General features: G+C 38.3%; 3 protein-coding genes, 1 non-coding gene and 1 pseudogene across 4 annotated transcripts; 3 read left to right on the forward strand and 2 right to left on the reverse strand.

Moving 5' to 3' along the window:
• Positions 1 to 2,670: 2,670 nt before the first annotated feature.
• On the reverse strand, positions 2,671 to 6,142 carry LOC117127225. Its single transcript, XM_033276850.1, has 2 exons — positions 5,159 to 6,142; positions 2,671 to 5,087 (listed from the first exon to the last, which is right to left on the reverse strand). Exons 1-2 carry the CDS (start codon positions 6,086 to 6,088, stop codon positions 4,893 to 4,895), a joined length of 1,125 nt encoding a protein of 374 aa, XP_033132741.1. The 5' UTR covers positions 6,089 to 6,142; the 3' UTR covers positions 2,671 to 4,892.
• Positions 3,360 to 4,690, forward strand: LOC117127226. Its single transcript, XM_033276854.1, has 3 exons — positions 3,360 to 4,028; positions 4,098 to 4,206; positions 4,274 to 4,690. Exons 1-3 carry the CDS (start codon positions 3,418 to 3,420, stop codon positions 4,643 to 4,645), a joined length of 1,092 nt encoding a protein of 363 aa, XP_033132745.1. The 5' UTR covers positions 3,360 to 3,417; the 3' UTR covers positions 4,646 to 4,690.
• A 5,404-nt stretch (positions 6,143 to 11,546) lies between the features above and the next one.
• Positions 11,547 to 11,653, forward strand: LOC117129094. Its single transcript, XR_004452673.1, has one exon. It is a non-coding gene; the product is annotated as a small nucleolar RNA R71 (small nucleolar RNA).
• Positions 11,654 to 12,906: 1,253 nt separating this feature from the next.
• Positions 12,907 to 15,987, forward strand: LOC117127228 (annotated as a pseudogene).
• Positions 15,988 to 16,150: 163 nt separating this feature from the next.
• On the reverse strand, positions 16,151 to 19,814 carry LOC103867478. The gene is made up of 3 exons (XM_009145555.3): positions 16,816 to 19,814; positions 16,604 to 16,690; positions 16,151 to 16,473 (listed from the first exon to the last, which is right to left on the reverse strand). The coding sequence occupies exons 1-3, from the start codon at positions 17,086 to 17,088 to the stop codon at positions 16,348 to 16,350; spliced, it is 486 nt and encodes a 161-aa protein (XP_009143803.1). The 5' UTR covers positions 17,089 to 19,814; the 3' UTR covers positions 16,151 to 16,347.
• Between the last annotated feature and the right edge of the window lie 222 nt (positions 19,815 to 20,036).

The raw sequence follows: 20,036 nt of genomic DNA on the forward strand, positions 1-20,036 counted from the left end.
TTTTATATTTGTGATTTTTAGATTTTGATGAAGATTTCATTATGTCACCTGAAGAAAATGAAGTGAACGATGGTAGAGAGAACGAAAATTAGTTGATGTGACTTGGTGTTAGTTTATTTCCGTTATTGATAATTTATTACAATGATCTTTCACTTTGAGTTTATTTTGAATTTGAAGTTTAATTTATTATTCAAATTAGAAATATAAATATTTATGAATTTTATATCTTAAATTTTCTTAGATGTCATAACTTTTACTTTGTTACAGAAAATTTTAAATAGTCTAAACTACTTTTTGATATTTTATATGTAAAATGAAAATAAAAATATAAAAACTAAAGTTAAGTATTTTCTAAATACCTTTTAAACATAAAATATATACATATCCAAACTATTATTTTATGTTTAAAAAAACATTTAGAAAATATTAAACTTTAGTTTTTATATTTTTATTTGCATAACTAATATATTAGTATATAATAAAATTAATTCATTTATTAACCCAAGATTCACCCGCGGTCGACCCAGTGACCCATCGACCCGGTAAATCCTTTTAACATAATGAGAAAGAAGGTTTTTGGATAAGCTTTAAGAAGTAAGAACATGCTAACGTTTATTATGGTTTTTAATGTCAACATGGTCACATTAAGAGATACAAAAGCTGGCAATACCACTCCGAGGTTGACTTAAATAATAATCATAATTATTTTAAAATTTTGACAATATTTACGCGGATGCTGGTGAATTTTTCTGATCACTTAATAAAAAATTTAAATTTTCTATTTTTTATAACTTATAGTATGTCGCCCTTATTTATTAGCTATTGATAATATAATAAGTTTGAAACACTCATATACTGAAGCCTATGAATTTTTGATGGAGGATTATCTACACCGAATTCTATAGAAGAATGATGTATCTTTCAATTAATGATTGCTTAAGATATTTATTATATATTTATTTAAAAATGAAGATGATCGCATTAAATCTAACTGATTGTATCAGCTAAGATATCAAGTTTTTTACATAAAGTTTGTAATAATCGATATATATTCCAACTGCATATCTATCACCGAAAGAAAGAAAACGAAAATCAGTTTAATCGAACAAACCAAAATAAATACAGCTTCCGAATGGTTGTTATATTTTAAAAGAGTTAAATCTAAAAAAATCCAACCTAAAACCAAATCGATGTCCACACTAAACAGATCTAATATCTTCTTATCTTATAAATATTAAAAGAGAAATTACCTAGACTAACTCACATTCATCTTAAAATTACTACAATAACTCATATTAAATTTAAATTACTAGACTAAAATGAGGGATAAGCAAAAGTACTAAAATCCCATTACTAATTTGATTAACTACAAAATTGCCACTAAATAAATAAAAAAATAAAAAATATATGTTAAACTCGACAAAAAAAAAAAAGAAACAAACCTTTTCTTTCTTCCTCTCACGACGACCTCTACTTCTCCGTCGTCTAAGTTCTCTGTCACAGCCATCGTCGTCAAGACCTCTGCCACAGCCGCCGTCGACAACTCCTCTGTCACAACCGCCGTCGACAACTCCTCCTTCACAGCCGTGGTCGACACCTCCTCCTCAAGTCGCAATCGGCTTTGATCTGTGTAGGAGATGAATCCCAATTTCAACTGTAAGTGCTAAATCAATTCAATTACCACTAGTTATTACACTTTTTTAACATATTTTTTTGACTCAGATGTTTGATTTCGAAAACCCTAAATCCCAATTTCAACATTCTTTCACTTTGAAATTTCAAGACTTTTTTTTTCTGTTATTAAAGTTTGGTTAGGACAGTCTGTTGATCGGAGAATGTTTCTAGAAAAGAAACTAACTTGTTACGTACTTTATTTTTCAGGTACGGTTTCTTCTTCGGATATGAGAAAGTATCCTCGTCGTTTGTATGAGGTTGGGAAAACCCCAGTTCAGAGTAGGAGCATGAACCATAGTTGTTATCTCTCCAACATTCAAACCGTGAGAGAAGAACTTGGGGAAGATGTTTGGCTGAGTTGAGGGAATCAGCTATTGGAGTTATTGTGAAGCTGAAAGAGCTGCCTTATATTTGGTCTGCGAAAGTTGTTCACCATTTTCTTGCCAATCAATTGGCAATCGAGAGCAGTCATGAGATTTGGTCTTTGATAGATGATTCTATGCCATTGCGTTTCTCTTTGTATGAGTTTGGAGAGATTACAGGTCTGAATTGTGATCCTTTCGACAAGCATGACGTTTGGGATGTTGACCATCAAGAGTTTTGGCTGGAGATGAACGTTCCGACATCAGATGGACCTACATTGCTAGAGTTGCAAGCCATATTGCTGATTTGCAGAAACTGGCCTCGAGAGAAGCGAGTGATGATTGGTTTGTTGTGTCTGCTATCCATTGGCATATTTGGCATTTCAAGCAACAGCAGAATTCCTTTGCATTGTGCTAAAAGGGTGATGGACACTGCAGCTTTCCAGCGATATCCATGGGGCCGTATTGGATTTTGCAGCCTTGTCGATTCCATTAAAGTACTCACATATGAAGCAGAGAAGAGTTACACACTTCACGGCTGTGTTCATGTGCTGTTAATATGGATTTATGAGTGTGTCCCTGGTTTAGGAGAAATATATGGGAATCGGATTGATGGAGCTGATGTTCCTCTTCTGTCATGGAGGGGATCTCGTACGCGTATAAATTTCTCAGATTTTTGTGCCCAAGAAAAGAGAAAATATCCAAAGGTATAAACACAAGTAGTATTTCTTCCATTTAAATTTTGTGTCTTACTAATCTTGTATATTACTTTGCAGGTTCGTGTGAGGCATATGATTATGAAGCCAGTGGAGGATATATATCCGAAGTGGGACAATGATAAAATCTATACTGATCTGGACAACATGATAAAAGACATCCTTAATGGTCAGCTAAATGAGAAGTTTTGGGATGCAGTGCCCACTACCAAATGCCAGAAGAGAAAAAATGGTGTTGTCGCATCTGTTGTTCCAAACCAGAGGCCTTCTACTATGCGAAGAAAAGACAAAGAACCTGCTGATGGAAGTGAAGCGTCTGATATGGTATGTACAAAATGTTCTTGTAGTTAGTAATAGAAAAATGTCTTTTTTTTTATATTTATTTTGTTAATGACATGGTTTTGTTTTGCCTATGCATATGAAGGCTGCAGCTCACAACGTTGCCATAAGTGGGTTAGCTGAGTTGGTTAAAATCCTCACTGCGAAAATGGAAGGCATCGATGATAGTGTAGCTGACAAGGTTACTAAAGCATTAGATGCTACTATTGACTCTAAGGTGGAAGCAAGAGTGCGAGCATATGAGTCTGACTTACGGAATCAGATTGCAAAATTGGAGGCACAAATAAATGTTAGTAAAAACAACGCTGATGTGAACATTGCTCCTGATGTCACCACCTCCAAAGCGTATGAGGATGAGGAAGATGGTGCTTGTAGCAATGACTTGGTACAATTCTTTATCATTTGTTCTTGTAATTTTTTTTAAAATTGTATACCAATTCTCACCGTCTATTACTCAGTCATGGATTGTTCAGAAGAAGATCAATTCACAAGATGGACTGCCAGTTGATTGTGTTGTGAAGAAGGAGAAAAAAGATAAGAAGACGACGGATAGCACACAAAATCTTACGACTGAAGTGGTGATAAAGACTGAGAAGAAAGCTGGAATTCCACCAAGAAGAGTTAAGCAAGAGAAGGCCTTCGAGATCCCACAGCTAAATGATGAATCCATATCTTCAAAAGATTTGGAAAATCATCTACAGTGGGAGAAGAGTGTAAAATGTAGGGCGGTGTTGGAAGCACTTGCGTCAAATTTGAAGGAGCCTACACGCAGACGCAAGCCTCAGTTGACAAAGACTCAAGTTTGGCCGTTTGTTGGAAATTCAACAGTGAAGCGTATTATAAGTGGTGAGAAAGTCTCCAAGGAACCTTATGACCCATTAGCTAAGGTGGAGGCAGAGAAACTGCAGAAAGTTTTGGATTTCATCAACTCTGATTTGTAAGTTTCCTCTTGTACATCCTTGCTTCTTATTTCGATAGTCTAATAATTTATTTTTCTTGTTTGTAGGGAAGCAAAGGAGCCTGGTGTTGGAGATGAAAGTGCTGGATTTTTCTTGAAGTTATTGATACCTAGGGATGATTGGCCAAAAAAAGACTACGGCTGGTTGAATGACTCCGTAAGTTTAATTTCTGATTTTTAATCTCTACGGCTGGTTGCTGACTGTAAATTGTTTCTTGTCTTAGCACATTGCAGCAGCAATGCTTATGTTTCACAGACGGTCCAGGCAAGAACAGTCTCCGTATTCCTCTTCTCGAATTGCATTTCTGTCTCACTGGTTTGTGAACTCATGGGTGAACGACTACAAGAGCTGGGACCAGAACACTGAGTTGTCAGAAATGTACATCAAGGCTTTTAATGGAGAACACCCGGCTGATTTTGTCACAGGTAATAAGTGGATTGCAGACGTCGACGATCTTTTCCTCTGCCACCATGTTAATGGAGATCACTGGGTTGCTCTACGCATCGAGCTGCTTAAGGGGAAAATTCATGTTTATGATAGTATTTGCACACATGTGAGTGATAAGGAGATGAAAGAGGCATGCCGGCCTTTGTAGAATTGTGTCCCACATGGTTACAAATTCTACATGTGTGTTCCTTCCTTGGCCGCTTCTTGTCTGCAACTTTCTCCAAAATAGATTTATGTCTTGATTTTTTGGGTCTTCCCGGTGGTTGGCGGACATCAGGCGGCAAACAGATCCTCTTTGCAACTTCTTCTGGAATTGGAACATCAGCTGCATTGGGCATAACAGGAGTGAAATATGCATTGTAAAGGTACTGCGTCCGATAGTACTTGTGACAAAGTCATATCCGTGATATCTTTCTAGCTTCCGCAGCAGCTATAGCATGAGCACATGGTAGCTTCTCCAAATCAAATCTACGGCAAGAACATGTTTTTTCTGTAAGGTTTACAACATGTAAAGATGAGACTCCCATCACTTGTGACTGATGAATGTCGATAGCTTGAACCTTTAATAGATTAGCAATAGGTATACGGCCCTGAAAATGGTAAAGTATTTAGATTAGAAACCAGTCTACCGAAATAAAAAATTTGATTATACATATATTACCTCCAACAACTTCTCCACACCACGAGTCAGAGAAGTTTTCATCAAGTCAGCATCATGTTTTCTTGTTGCAAACCAACGTGTCATCATTAATCGGATAGACTCTAAAAGGCGAACAATTGGCAAGCTTCTCACATCTGACAAAGCTCTGTTTATGGATTCAGCTATGTTACTTGTAAGGATGTTATATCTATCACCTCTAAAATGCGCTCGAGCCCACTTACACACATCAGCACGTTCCAAATATGCATGTAAATCTGGATTTAACCCTTTAATCGCCTCGAAGCTTGCTTCAAAGTCAGCTAACCTAAAAGAGTACGCAGCTTTTTTGACCAAACCAAACAGATCACGTCCTCTATACCGTAATAAGATGTTCTTATATAAGTGGTACGTGCAAATTCCCGTGCTAGCCAACAGATAGACCACTGAAATTGCCTTCCTTATTGACTTGTGCCTGTCAGAAATTAATGCCAATCCTTCATCATCGGGTATCACACGGCTGAGTTGACGGAAGAACCATGTCCATGATTCATCATTCTCTGTGTCAACCACAGCAAATGCTATCGGAAATATCTGAAAATTACCATCCTGTGATGTTGCAATGAGAAGCGTTCCTTTGTATTTTCCTTGCAAGAAAGTACCATCAACCACCACAACCTTTCTCATAAATGGGAAGCCAGTAATGCTAGCGCTGAATGCAAGGAATAAGTACTTAAATCTATTGTTTGCATCAACTTCCAGTCGAGCTAAGGTCCCAGGATTTGCCATTCTAATCTTGTGCAGGTAAGAAGGTAACTCCTCATATCCATTCTCCGATGAACCCATTACGAGATCTCTAGCAACTATAAGTGTACGATGAGATTTCCAGTAATCCATCTGCGATATACAATAAACAGCAACCAGGTCAAAAACAAGTAAGGTCAGATAAGACATTAGATTCAATGTAAAAAGCGTAGTCAACAAACCTTGATTCCGAAGCTCATGTTCATAGCACTCTCAACATGACGTGGCAAAATAGTTCGATCAACCCCACCAATACAGTCTTTGTACAAGAGGCCAAGAATTTCAGGAGTAGCTTGTCGAGAACGAGACGAACGCTCTGTTACTGAGCAGGAATGTTCATCTACATATACTCGGATTGTGAATCTTGAAGATTCACCTACTGGTGTAGCTCTAAGCTTCCACGTACATCCTTTTACCCAACATTTTACAAACCACAGCGTAGGGGTAGATTTATCCACATCAAAATCGAATTTGTGGACGACTGAACAGATCTTCAGACGTGTAGCCAATGCATCTTTTGAATCAAAACTCTGCCCCACTTCCAGTTTGAAAGAGTGCAAGTCGAACCTATTATGCGTACAATCTCCTTTTGGTGTCTTTAGGACTGTCGCTGAACTCATCTTTGTAGGAGATCCCTGACTCTCTTGTACTTGGTCTGGCGGAAACCCATATGAAGTAAAGTTTTCGTCATCAGACGTTGCCCCATCAGAATCGTCGCAGTAATCAAATCGATCATTGTCTTCATCTGAATCTTCATCCTCTGCCAACAATGGGTCATTTTTTTGCAGGAATTCTTTTGGTTCTTTGCTAGCTTCTTCAACCTCTTTTTTCTTCAGTTTAAACTCTACACAGAGTCTAACGTTTTTGACTTTGTGAAGACACAAAAATCCATGAAATTGCCTATCGTTTCTTACTTTCACAGGAGGGGTGATATTACGTGTATACGCACACCAAATAACCTAATGTGCACACTACCACAATCGAATGGTATGTCGATGTAGCACTTTAGGATCGAATCCACAGAGACCAACGGTTACACTTTATCTTTATGGGATCAATACTTAGCTAAAACAATATGGGGGTTTTAAGATTAAGGTTTCGTAACAAGCAAGTAACAAGATTAATTAAAGTATTCAGATAACTAAAATGCTAGCCTAGGGTGGTTTGATCGGGTGTTAAACAAGTGTGAGCCAAACAATTATTCAAGTTCGATTAAAGACCAGTCTAGAACTCGGATCACTCAAGTAGAACAGCCCACTGTCGTGGAACTGCCCCCTATGCTGATCGATCTTGATACCTAAACTCTCGTTTGGATCAAGATGCGACAGCAAGCAATAGAGATCAAGTCCGATATGTTCACAAAACACCCTAATATCTACTTTGCTGATTAGGGATGCAATGCTCATTCAAGTTATGTCTAGCAACCTATAACACTTTTGATGAATAGATTAAACCTAGAATCAGGCACTAAGTGGTTAACTTGATGCAAGCCTTAAGAACAACAGTGAATGAAGACAATCGATTTATAACTTATTTATGTCAAGCTCACAGATCTAACACCCTAACACCCTAGACTAAGCAAGCTGACTACTCAGCCATGGAGCAAGAAAACACAGAGATAACAGATGAAGAAAACATGCTGAATCAATAAAATAAAAGAGATAGGGTTCAGGATTCTTCTCAAGAGTGTAGAGATCCTTCTCCCTTTACAATAAGCAAATCCAACAATGGAGTTTTTGGGTCTGGTTCCTCTCTGTAAACTAGCGTAGTATGATAAAGAGAAACAGAAAATATGATATATCAAAGCCACAGGCGGCTGAGAGAGAAAATATGGATAATTAGGGCAAATCCCGTAATGATTGTAGTTTCCTAAAAAAATCTCTGCCGCTGGAACACTCACTCGGAACAGTCACTTGGGTTGCTCCGCTATCCGGAACAGTCATCAAGACTGTTCTGCGTGAAAACCACCAAATTGCATTGTTTTCTGCCTCTTTTGTTTCAGCTGATCCATCTTCCATCCAATGCAACTCCAGACCTGTAATGACTCCAAAAGGACTAGGAAGACTCGATAAAGACTTGAAAACCAATTTAAAAGCATATATACAAGATGTATAAAACACCATATATCAATTCCCCCAGACTTAGATCCTTGTTTGTCCTCAAACAATGTCAAGTATCAAGAACAGGGAGAAAGGTTTGAAAGTGTGAGAACTCTCCTATTCTCAGCAACCATACTTTAACCACGAATCTCTGAACCATACAAGCAGTAAAACTAGGACAACACACCCTTACCGGAACCCCACTGACTGCTGTTCAAAAATCGGCTCCATACTCTTCATCTCAAACCTGAAAAAGCAACACTATCGAGACAGAACTCCCTACATTCATTTAAGAGTAGCGTGAGCTTCTCATCACAGGCATCATTCAGGGTAGACGGTCTAAATGTGGAACAAGCTATTTAATGGTGGAGTTAAAAGTGTTTAGGGGCTACCATTTCATTGAAGAGGATGCAGGATATCACACAAAATAGCAAGAGAGGATAGATCCATTGATGTCCACAGCCTCTACTCGTTTTTGCTCTATCTGGTGCGACTGTTCTGATGACGGAACAGGCAACTGATTGTTCTGCTTTCTACTTTCCTCTACACACTCTTCAATACTTGGTACCAACTTCTTGCTCGACCTTTCCAGTGGCTCCATGTTTCTTTTCTTTCTTCCCCTTCTCCATCACATTAATCTCGTTTTTTTTTTTTTTTTTTGAAGACTGATATGGTGATGTGACGAAGAAGGAGGTAATACATGATCGTTCTGAGTGCCACTGGTGGTTCTGATTTCGCGACCATTCTGGTTCTCCACCCCTGCTCTTGCGCAGTTCATTGGTTATGGAGCGGTTGCTCCCTTAATCTGCTTGTTCTCCTTTCTTACTGAATTTCTGTAGCAGTAACGAGTAGCAGGCTGCGTTGATCCTTTCCTCTCCGACCTTTTTGCACATATCTGCACATATGACACTGAAAAACAAATGCATGAAGGTGGAATAAAGGCTAAGGTGCAGGGTGGGAACTAGCTAAAGATGAGCTAGCCACTCAGGATCAGCAAGATGGATAAAAAGGATAAGAAGTCCTGAGTGTGTTCTCGTTTCCCTGATCTAATGCCCATAACAAGAAGAACTTCAGTCAAGATTAGGTTCAAGTAAGGTGGAGTTATGTCTACCCAGTGTAACCTGATCGGCTGAGAACTTCTGGAGAATCAAGTGAGATATGTCAGGGTGTTCCAGGTCCACATGTGTGTCTTTCGCCACTGCTAAGGTCACTGAATAAGATAACTAAAGCACGAGGTGGTCAGTGATCAACACAGAATAAGGTCCTAATTCCCACAAAGTTTTGAATGACTCAATAAAAGACGGACTCAAATTGACCCAAAAGAAAAACAAAAGAAATAAACGAGTTAGTAAACGACGAAAACCCTCCCCCAGACTTACTTCACAACGTCCCTGGTGTGAAAATAAATCAGAGAGAAGGTGAAATCAAGAATAAACATTTTTTTTTTGTTCGAGATACTTACCTGGCGCGGAGCAGTCTGACAGAGCAAGACGCGGTTGCTCCAGCAAAGGATGCTCTGGAATGAGAGCAGCCAGCTGCTTGCTCCAGTCAAGGGTCTCAGATTTTCTGATTTATGACCTGAGACTTAACAAACTAAAAACAAAAATAAGTGAAAAAGAAAATCCTAATGTTAATGACACTCACCAGTGGGTTGCCTCCCACCAAGCGCTTGGTTTAAGTCTCTAGCTTGACTTGGTGACTGGGATCAGTCGGATTGAGCAGGAGGGCCTGTTCCAAAACAAGCTCCACAATCAGACATGTTCAGCTTCAGAACTCTACTCAGCAACCCTTTCACAGCAGCTTCCCCTTTCTCCTTCAGCTCATGTGTGAGAATAGCTCTGACTTTAGAGAAAGGTTTAGAGGTACCCTTGCACTTTACCTCATACTCAATGGAGTTCTCATCACACTTGAGAGGTATCAAAGTCATTGTAGGATCTCCCTTGACCCTTTTCTTCTGGACTTTCTGTTTCACCCTTGAATTCCCTCTGATTTTAGTAGGATCAGTGCATGGATCTTTATCAGATAACAGCCTGCTCTCACCCTTATCACCATGCTCCTTCTCTGGAACAACCTTCAGCTTTTCTACATCAAACACTGAGATGCGAGAGGCGTGTGATGAGGAAGATCTGGTGGGTACAGCCTTGTAGAAAACTTTCTTGTTGATGTTGGAGAAGCAGACTCTCTTGTTGGGCATATCGATGGTTGCTCCAACAGTAGCCATGAATGTCCTTCCAAATATCAAAGGCATCTCATGATCCTTGTTCATCTCAACAACTTGAAACTCAGTAGGAACAATGCATTCTCCTACATGAACATGAAGGCTGCGGATGGTTCCATATGGGACTGCTCTGGAAGAGTTTGCAAAGGTCAGGGTCAGCTGAGAACGCTCAACATCAGCAATAGCCAAATCGTCTACAATAGCCTTTGAGACGAGATTCACACAAGAACCAGAGTCACAAAGAGCATCCTTGAAGGTTGTTCCTGCGATGGAGCATGGGAAAACAAACTTTCCAGGATCATCAACCTTAGGCAATACCTTCAATGCTGGTGTAGACAGTGCTTTGATATAGAGGACCTTGATCTCCTCTTGAGTCTCTCTACAGTGTTTAAAGAACTGGAGCAATGGACGAATCTGCAGAGCATCTTCGAATGCAAGTTCTTTAGGAAGCCTTCTCACCATCTTGTTAAAACCTATCAGCTGCTCTTCACTAATGGGATCCATCAGATGTCTAGGTGGAATTGGATAGGGAACCTTAGGAACATAGACTCGGACTGGTGGAGTTTCAGCAGGTTCGCTAGGAGCAATCACTTCAGAGCTAGCAGACTGCTCTGTGTTCTCTTCTGCGACTAGAATAGTCTCAGCAAACGACTGCTCTACTGCATTACAGTGCTCAGTCCTTGGATTTTTATCAGTTCTTCCAGGGAGCGTCTCTTGTTGCCTCTTGACACTCTCAGCTGTTTGAGCAAGCTGAACATCGATCTTTCTTATATGGATCGCAAGATTGTCATACTTGTTATTCAGCTCAGTGAACATGTTGCCCATCCTGGTGTCTATTTCCGTGGTTACCTGATTCAACGCCTTGGCCTGAACCTGCTGACCCTGCAACAGCTGTTGCATCATCATACCCAGACCCTTCAGCTCATCTGGTTGACTGTTCCCGGTAGCTGGAACAGCATGTGGATTGCTCTGCGGTTGTCGCTGGTTCTGGTTCTGAATATGCCCGGCCGTAGGTTGTTCCATGCTGAAAACGTGCCCTTGGTTGTTTTTCAGTAGCTGATCAACCTTGGCAGTCAGCTCATCTATTTTCTGGGCGTCAGAACTGTTTCCTTTCTTGGAGCAATCACTCTCCTCTTTCTTATTAGCTGAGCTAGCAGCCATGTTCTCAATCAGCTTAAACGCTCCAGCTGTGGTTTGAGTCATGAAGTCTCCATTGCTCGCAGAGTTTAGAGCACCTTGGTATTTTCAGTCCACTCCATCATAGAAAATGTCCAGGATATAATCATCATCAAATCCATGGTGAGGACATTCTCTGCGATAGTCATTGAAGCGCTCTCATGCGTCGCAGAAAAGCTCATCAGTGAGCTGTCTGAAGGAGGTGATCTTGTTCCTCAATGCAGCTGTTCTCGCCTTAGAGTAGAAATGGCTGAGGAACGCTGATCGGACCTGTTCCCATGAAGTGAGAGAGCCGGTAGGGAGAGAGTTCAACCACCGTGCAGCTTTTCCATCAAGAGAGAATGGGAATAACATGCACCTGATGTAATCTGGTGGAACACCATTCGAGCGAGTGAAACTGCTGACTTTTTCGAAACTCTCAATATGCTCCATTGGAATTTCTGTAGAGAGACCAGAGAACACCTTTCTCTGTACTAGACCAATCAAAGCAGGCTTGATCTCGAAGTCCTGCCTGGTGCAGAGTGGAGGAACAATGGCAGAGCGCGTAGTAGGGATGTTACGCGGAAGGTTTCTCTGCCCGATTGGAACAGTCTGCGCCTGTTGTTCTTGCTGCGCGAGAGCAGCCTGTTCAGTAGCATCCTGCTGAGCTTGGATGGTCTGCTGCATTTGTAGCATCTGCTGCTGCATGAGTGCCATAGCCGCAGCGAGATCATCCTGATTGGCGTGATCACCCATAGTGGTGTCAGTTTGCCTTGGCTGTTGACGATTTGTTCTTTCTAACCTTGCTAGCTCCTGGTTGGTAAATGTAACTAACTCTCCTTGTGCGTTTCTCCGAGTATGTCTACTGGTCATGCACCTGGAAGATTAGCTGCAACAAAAAGGATAAGGCAAGTTAGAGGTCTTAGACTAAATAAATAACCGAAAAATAAAGGTAAAAAGATGGTCCCCGGCAACGGCGCCAATTTGATATTACGTGTATACGCACACCAAATAACCTAATGTGCACACTACCACAATCGAATGGTATGTCGATGTAGCACTTTAGGATCGAATCCACAGAGACCAACGGTTACACTTTATCTTTATGGGATCAATACTTAGCTAAAACAATATGGGGGTTTTAAGATTAAGGTTTCGTAACAAGCAAGTAACAAGATTAATTAAAGTATTCAGATAACTAAAATGCTAGCCTAGGGTGGTTTGATCGGGTGTTAAACAAGTGTGAGCCAAACAATTATTCAAGTTCGATTAAAGACCAGTCTAGAACTCGGATCACTCAAGTAGAACAGCCCACTGTCGTGGAACTGCCCCCTATGCTGATCGATCTTGATACCTAAACTCTCGTTTGGATCAAGATGCGACAGCAAGCAATAGAGATCAAGTCCGATATGTTCACAAAACACCCTAATATCTACTTTCGCTGATTAGGGATGCAATGCTCATTCAAGTTATGTCTAGCAACCTATAACACTTTTGATGAATAGATTAAACCTAGAATCAGGCACTAAGTGGTTAACTTGATGCAAGCCTTAAGAACAACAGTGAATGAAGACAATCGATTTATAACTTATTTATGTCAAGCTCACAGATCTAACACCCTAACACCCTAGACTAAGCAAGCTGACTACTCAGCCATGGAGCAAGAAAACACAGAGATAACAGATGAAGAAAACATGCTGAATCAATAAAATAAAAGAGATAGGGTTCAGGATTCTTCTCAAGAGTGTAGAGATCCTTCTCCCTTTACAATAAGCAAATCCAACAATGGAGTTTTTGGGTCTGGTTCCTCTCTGTAAACTAGCGTAGTATGATAAAGAGAAACAGAAAATATGATATATCAAAGCCACAGGCGGCTGAGAGAGAAAATATGGATAATTAGGGCAAATCCCGTAATGATTGTAGTTTCCTAAAAAAATCTCTGCCGCTGGAACACTCACTCGGAACAGTCACTTGGGTTGCTCCGCTATCCGGAACAGTCATCAAGACTGTTCTGCGTGAAAACCACCAAATTGCATTGTTTTCTGCCTCTTTTGTTTCAGCTGATCCATCTTCCATCCAATGCAACTCCAGACCTGTAATGACTCCAAAAGGACTAGGAAGACTCGATAAAGACTTGAAAACCAATTTAAAAGCATATATACAAGATGTATAAAACACCATATATCAAGGGGTATCGAGGTTTTCCTTGACCAGTTTAGGTTTTGGCAAAACGTACGTCAGCTCCAACTCGTGTTCTGCGAAATCAACTTCGTAATCCTCATATATGGTTTTCACAAAATCTTCATAACTAGTTTCCTCGTTAGCTGCAAGTAATTTACTACCTTGATCATTATCCACTTCAAATAACCATTTTTTTCTTTCAAATTTCCACTTTCCGCAGACCAGAATGATGTGATCCATGTTTCTCCAACCAATAAGGATTGCAACAAGTGTTTAAAATAGAATGAAAAGAAACAACTTGAAAAGGAAGAGAAGAGGGATGAAAGAGATGACGACAAGTATAAAATTTTCCCTAATTCTGAGTTTAATTAACCTAAAAACTAAACCAGATTCGGAATTATTAGTAAACTGGGTCGAAATTAAAATTGTTGTACATAAACCCAGATTTTCGTTAATAAATCTGCCGCAACATAAACAAAAGGTCTGCTATCACGTAAAGCAAAAGTCTGCCACTTCATAAAAAAAAAGTCTGTCAATAATCTTAAATCGGCTATATAAATCTGCCTTAAGAAAATAAGTCGATCACAAAAAGTAAATCTACCCAGAACAAATAAGTTGACCACATAAATCTACCATTTAGAAATAATCTACTACCATATTCGATAGACATATTCTTAAAAATCTGTTTTTTAATCAAATCTGACAATTAAATTTGCCGTGTGAACAAATCTGACGCTTTCTAAAAAGTCTGCCACCACTTTAATAGTAGTTTTTTTTTCTACACAAATTTTATAAATAGACTTATTGGTCGATAGATTTATTTTTTTGAAAACAAATCGGCCGTCGATTAAATAATAAGGGCATTTGGGTAATGTTTTTTTTGTTATAATTATGTGTAAGGGCAATTTCGACCAAAAAAATATTTTAATAAATTTCAAAAAATATGAGTCATTCTAGTTATAACATAACTAATTTGTATCATTTTAGTAAACTTCTCATATTAAAATTAATAAATTTATTCCGTGCAAGGCGCGGATTATCACATAGTTTAGTTGTAAATTAATAACTAAACTCAACTTCAGATTCAATAAGGGTCAGCTCAAGACACAACAACGACATTTTGGGTATACTTTATTAATTCTCGTATTATACATTCAATTCGCTACAACTATCGCGGGACCAATTCTGACATGCCTATCTAGTAAACACACTGAAAACAATCAACTTCCATCAATAATTGGTCCTTTTTGTCTAGTAATATCTAATTTTCTTAGCGACGAGATCTCTAGAGTTATTGAACATTAATTTTTGTTTTACTCCATTTTTAAAATGAAAGACTTTTTGGAGGCCGAGAAAGAATGGCAAGCAGCTCAGGGGGTGGCCACGAGAAAGACCAGTATGTTTTGTCGATGCAGCCTGGGACGCTACGACAAGGAACTGTGGTATTGCAGGGGTATTTAAAGGAAGGGAGACGGCCCAGCTTACGGGTTTCAAGGAGCCCCGGAGAGCTGTGGACTTGGCCTTGACGCGAAAGGTAGTGATGGAAGCATACACCGCGAATGCTGAGTCCCTGGTTGTGTTGTCGGACTCACAACTTCTGATAGGTTTGCTGCAGACGAAGAGCTCCAGGAAGGAACTGAACAACATCCTCACCGATATTCACCACTTTAGCAACCGCTTGTCTGCTTGTTCGTTTATTCACATTTCACGTTTATGTAATGTTGGGGCTAATCTAGAGGCAAAATCGGCTCTCTTATCTGTAAACTCGTCTCCCCCTACTGGAGGCTAAACGGTTTCTATTATGCAATCCTAGTTTGACCAAAAAAAAAAAATACACACTGTATTTAAACAATATCCAATGTTTGGTGTCCTAAGAGGACAGCATCCATCCTTTTCAATTAGTTCATTATGGACTTGTTGGAGATTCTAGAACCAATGGTATCGCACAAATTCAAATTTTATACTTCTATTTCTTTTTTTTCGGGCAACTATACTTCTATTTCTTTAAAGCACAAAATCACCTTTAAATCTGCATTCCTTCTTCAGAATATTCATTTCCTCTTCATTCTACACTTCCAAAACAAATAAACAATCTTTCAGATATCCATTGGAATTCCATTCCACAAGAACATTCATATTCTCTAGGTTATTCCACTAGGAGAAACTTTAGCTGTGCAACTCGCTTTCTACACAATGCTTTCACTAGTGATATTTGCTGAGTTACTTTGCGAGTACACCACTGCTCTCACCAAAATAGCTGCAGGAATCATTCATCGACGTTCCAATGATCACTAGAGAGGTATTCGCATCGGCTGTCTCTCCTTGCCTCACCCTTCCTCGTCGCCGGTTCCGGACTTCTCCACACATCTCGTTGACTTTTGAGTTCTAATTCGTTAAGATTGTAGCAGCCACGTTATAGATTTTTTCGTGCCACAAGACTCACAGCTCTGTTATTCTTCTATCTTTGCATAACTTGTAATCTCTACTCTAATCTCTTCATGAGCAAAAAAAAAAGAGTGTTTTCTGTGTATATAGTAGTAATAAAATACAAACGAAAAGTTAAGGTAAAGCAGAAATGAGGTTTTATTCATTTATTAAGCATAATATTCAGCTAGAGATAGGGATGAGTTACATACAATATTCAATATATAATATTCATCAATCTTAAGCTTCTGCCATTGGAAACCCCCAAACTCCATCAGAAAGTCCTTCACTTGTTGTTTGGTGTTTACAAAGGCGAGCAGCCACACTCCTGTTCACTTGCGGTGAAGCTCCCGTAAACGGTTCCACCTTCTTTCCGCCGATGCTTCACAATGCGATTCGTAAGCAACAGGCGTCCAATGTGGGCAAGGCGCAGCCACATCACATACATAACAGTAGCACTACACACACACACACACAACATTAAAAAAAACAATCATCAAACTCTTGAGGGTAAGCTCAGAAGAAAAAAAACACATGTTTCCAAACATCAAACATAACACATTAGAAAACAACACAGATCTGTCTTACGTTGTTACAATGGAGTTGGTGATTGGTTGATCCAAATGGATATTTCAAGCAGAGATGCCTTGGGTGTGGGTAATCCCTACAAGCTACCTGAAAGCACCAGATTCAATCACAAAACCCTATATTCAGTAATCAATGCGCAAAAAGCCCTAAACTTTACTGAAAATCAGAACAACAACCCATGATTTTTTTTTTTTTTTTTTATATAATCAAACCTGGCCTTTCTCATGGACAATCGCCACGTCATCGTCACTTTCTGGGTTCTCAGAGGAGGAGAGCTTCTCTGAGTCAAACGAATCGTTGGGATCGAAATCGAGGATAAAGCAATCCTCTTTCTCCTCGGCGATCTTCATGTCTTGTCTTTGTTTAAGACAGAAGATGCCTGTGAGAGGTGTATCGTCTTCTTCTTCTTCCTTAGCGAGCTTCTTTCTTCTCTTGGTAATCGTCGTCGTCTTCGGTGTAGTATAGGTTCGCTTGATCCTCACCATCTTTCGAAATGACCGTTGCGCCTCCACTGCAATTTTGAGGTTTGAGAAGGAGTGATGAGCGATTCAGTTTCGTCTCGAGAGTTCAATTTAAATATTAAATTGTTTTTGAATCTCGATCAAGCGCAATTGTTAAGGGCTTTGGTCCGTTAAGTGAATATGGGCTTAACAGACAGCCGTACATTCGGTTCGGTTCATAGAACACAGTAGATCGTGCGGCTGAGATGTTGTTTCATTGACAACTCACCAACTGAATATCCAACCCTTTGTCTGTAAATGGTAAACTTAAAAAGTAATAAATTGAATAAATAGGAATAGAATAAAATGCATGCAATGTACATTGTACTAAAACAATTGAATAGATTCATTCCATTTACTGTTCATCAAAACTGGAATGTTTTGATTTGAATACAACTGGATTATCAATATTTGGAATGAAATAATATGAGATTACATATTCTATTATTTGCAAGGATTTTTGACCATTTATCTTGACTGGAATAAAATGATTGAAATGTAATCGAAAAATATAATAGATTTATTCTATTTAATTTCTGTTTAATTTTAATTAAATCGTAATGTCTGTAATTGAATCATCAATATTTGGAATGAAATAATATGAAATGACGTATTTTATCAATGAAATGAAATAGAATACTCATTGCATTAATTATATAAATAAATCAATAATGCAAATAAAATCATTTTATAACAAATTTGATGATGAATGAATAAATGATTTTTTAAATATATTTTAATGTATTCCATTCAATTATCCCATTTTTTTATTCTATCGATTCCTAAAGTATTTACCAAGTTGCAGCTGTTGTAAATTTTTTTTTGTGTGTGTGGAATTGATGGAATTATCATTTCATTCAACAACATTATATTTCAAAAATGAGTGATCTAATTACAGCCAAACTCAATAGAGTTTTAAGTATTTGATGCTCTTACAATATTAAGCGAATAGGGAAACCAATTGTAATTTGTTAAAGTTCTCTGATTGAGATGTAGAAGTACAACGGGACGGGACACAGTAGTAAGCCCGATTATGAGCGTTTATAATAAAGTCCAGTTGAACTATTATAAAGGCTTTCATATAATAGTAGGTTAATGGAATGCTTTGATCACCATTTTGTTTTGCCTGTCTTGAAATTGTCATGGTTAACTCATACTAATACTAAATTGATATGTCGATAGTCATGTAACATCCCGGTTTATAGTATATGCTAGAAGGTTTAAGAGAATTGATTTGGTTACATATATTACTAAAGTGAACTTACTTTTTTCCGTCACACCTTAGTTTAGAACTCCAGAATTAATCGTGCTTAAGCTGGACTAATAAAAGAATATGTGACCTATCGGAAAGTGATTCGCGATACCATGTAAAACTAAAGCACGGGAAAATGTCATGTAGTGATTACAGAGTCAATAAACAAACCTTTCAAGCATTCAGAAAATTAATGCATTGCCTGTCAGACGGGATCGGACCCACAGATCGAGTGAGCAAGTGTAGGAGGCCTATTAACCGTGGACGATCAGAACGTTACAAGTGATATTAGAACCAAATCCAGACGAGTGTGGAGTAAGTGAGGGCTCACACTAACATGAATAACGATCCATGGGGCGCAACGGAGACGTTGCATTCTTTGAGAGGGGGTAAATTGTAACATTCCGGTTTGTGGTATATGTTTGAAGGCTTAAGAGAATTGATTTGGCTACCTATGTCACCAAAGTATATTTACTTTTTTCGTCACACATCTGTTTAGAATTCTAGAGTTAAGCGTGCTTGAACTGAAATACTAAAAGGATAGATGACCTATCAAAAGTGATTTGCGATACCGTGTAAGTAAGACCAAAGTACGAGGAAAGGTTATTTGGTGATTGCAGGGTCAATAAACAAGACTTTCGGGTATTAAGAAAAAATAACGCACTACCCATTAAACGAGATGGAATCCACAAACCGAATGAGCGAATATAAGAGGCCCGTTAGCCGTAGGTGATCGGGGCGTTACATTTTATTCCACCACAATTTTTATTGACATGATAACCGGTCACTGTCAAAAGCCATAGTTGGCTATGCATTGCATGAAACAAGAAAGCTGCTTAGGCCATCCATAGCGATAAAACATTCTTCCCAGCAGTGCCGTCCCAATATATTTTGTGGCCTAAAGCATAATTATAAACTAGATTTTGACCCGCACGCCCGTGCAGATGTATTTGTTTTAAAAATATGATGCTACTTGATTTTTATGTCACTATTTAGGGTTGGACAAAAAACTCGAATTCGAATAATCAAACCGATTCCAATCTGAATAAATAGTACTAAATCCGAACCAGAATTGATTAAATATCCAAATTATTCAAAATTTTGGTATTTGAAGAACTGAAACCTAATTCGATCCGAACCGTAGTATTTTGGGTATCCAAAATAGATTTATATACTTATATGTATTAATTATTTTTAGATTTAATCAATATAAGAACATCCATAATATATATGAGACTTTTAAGTTCGCATAAATTCTTGAAAATATATACAAATAATCAAACGTAATATCTTAAATAGTTAAAAAATACTCAAAACTCCAAAAATACTTAAATAATTATAATTCTCAATCCAAATATTTAAACCAAACATATTTAAATTGGTTATCCAAATCCGAACCAAATCCTCAAAGATCTGAACTGAACACGAAATCTCAAAAAGACCCGAAAACGAACCCGAACGTCCACCTCTAATCACTATTATATACATATTCTATATGTGTCATCATAGGTTGCAAAATATGTGTTATCATATAATTAATCGTATTTTATATGTACCATCAAATAAGTTTTCTTATAATTAATAATATTTTATACGTACAATCATATAAATAATCACATATATTATATTTTAAAATTTAATGTGAAATATAAAAAACCATAATTTAAGTTGGTGTTTGCAA

The sequence above is a fragment of the Brassica rapa genome, chromosome A01 (assembly GCF_000309985.2).
Source record: "Brassica rapa cultivar Chiifu-401-42 chromosome A01, CAAS_Brap_v3.01, whole genome shotgun sequence".
Taxonomy (NCBI): Eukaryota; Viridiplantae; Streptophyta; class Magnoliopsida; order Brassicales; family Brassicaceae; genus Brassica; species Brassica rapa.

What these genes read in the sequence shown, in the direction of transcription:
- LOC117127226 (XM_033276854.1), top strand. Translation starts at nt 3,418, where the DNA reads ATGTCACCACCTCCAAAGCGTATGAGGATGAGGAAGATGGTGCTTGTA. An exon ending in GATTTCATCAACTCTGATTT is followed by an intron (nt 4,029 to 4,097) that starts GTAAGTTTCCTC and finishes TCTTGTTTGTAG; the next exon opens with GGAAGCAAAGGAGCCTGGTG. An exon ending in ACGGCTGGTTGAATGACTCC is followed by an intron (nt 4,207 to 4,273) that starts GTAAGTTTAATT and finishes TTCTTGTCTTAG; the next exon opens with CACATTGCAGCAGCAATGCT.
- LOC117127225 (XM_033276850.1), bottom strand. Translation starts at nt 6,088, where the DNA reads ATGTCTTATCTGACCTTACTTGTTTTTGACCTGGTTGCTGTTTATTGT. An exon ending in GTGTGGAGAAGTTGTTGGAG is followed by an intron (nt 5,088 to 5,158) that starts GTAATATATGTA and finishes TACCATTTTCAG; the next exon opens with GGCCGTATACCTATTGCTAA.
- LOC103867478 (XM_009145555.3), bottom strand. Translation starts at nt 17,088, where the DNA reads ATGGTGAGGATCAAGCGAACCTATACTACACCGAAGACGACGACGATT. An exon ending in TTGTCCATGAGAAAGGCCAG is followed by an intron (nt 16,691 to 16,815) that starts GTTTGATTATAT and finishes TGGTGCTTTCAG; the next exon opens with GTAGCTTGTAGGGATTACCC. An exon ending in ACCAACTCCATTGTAACAAC is followed by an intron (nt 16,474 to 16,603) that starts GTAAGACAGATC and finishes GTGTGTGTGTAG; the next exon opens with TGCTACTGTTATGTATGTGA.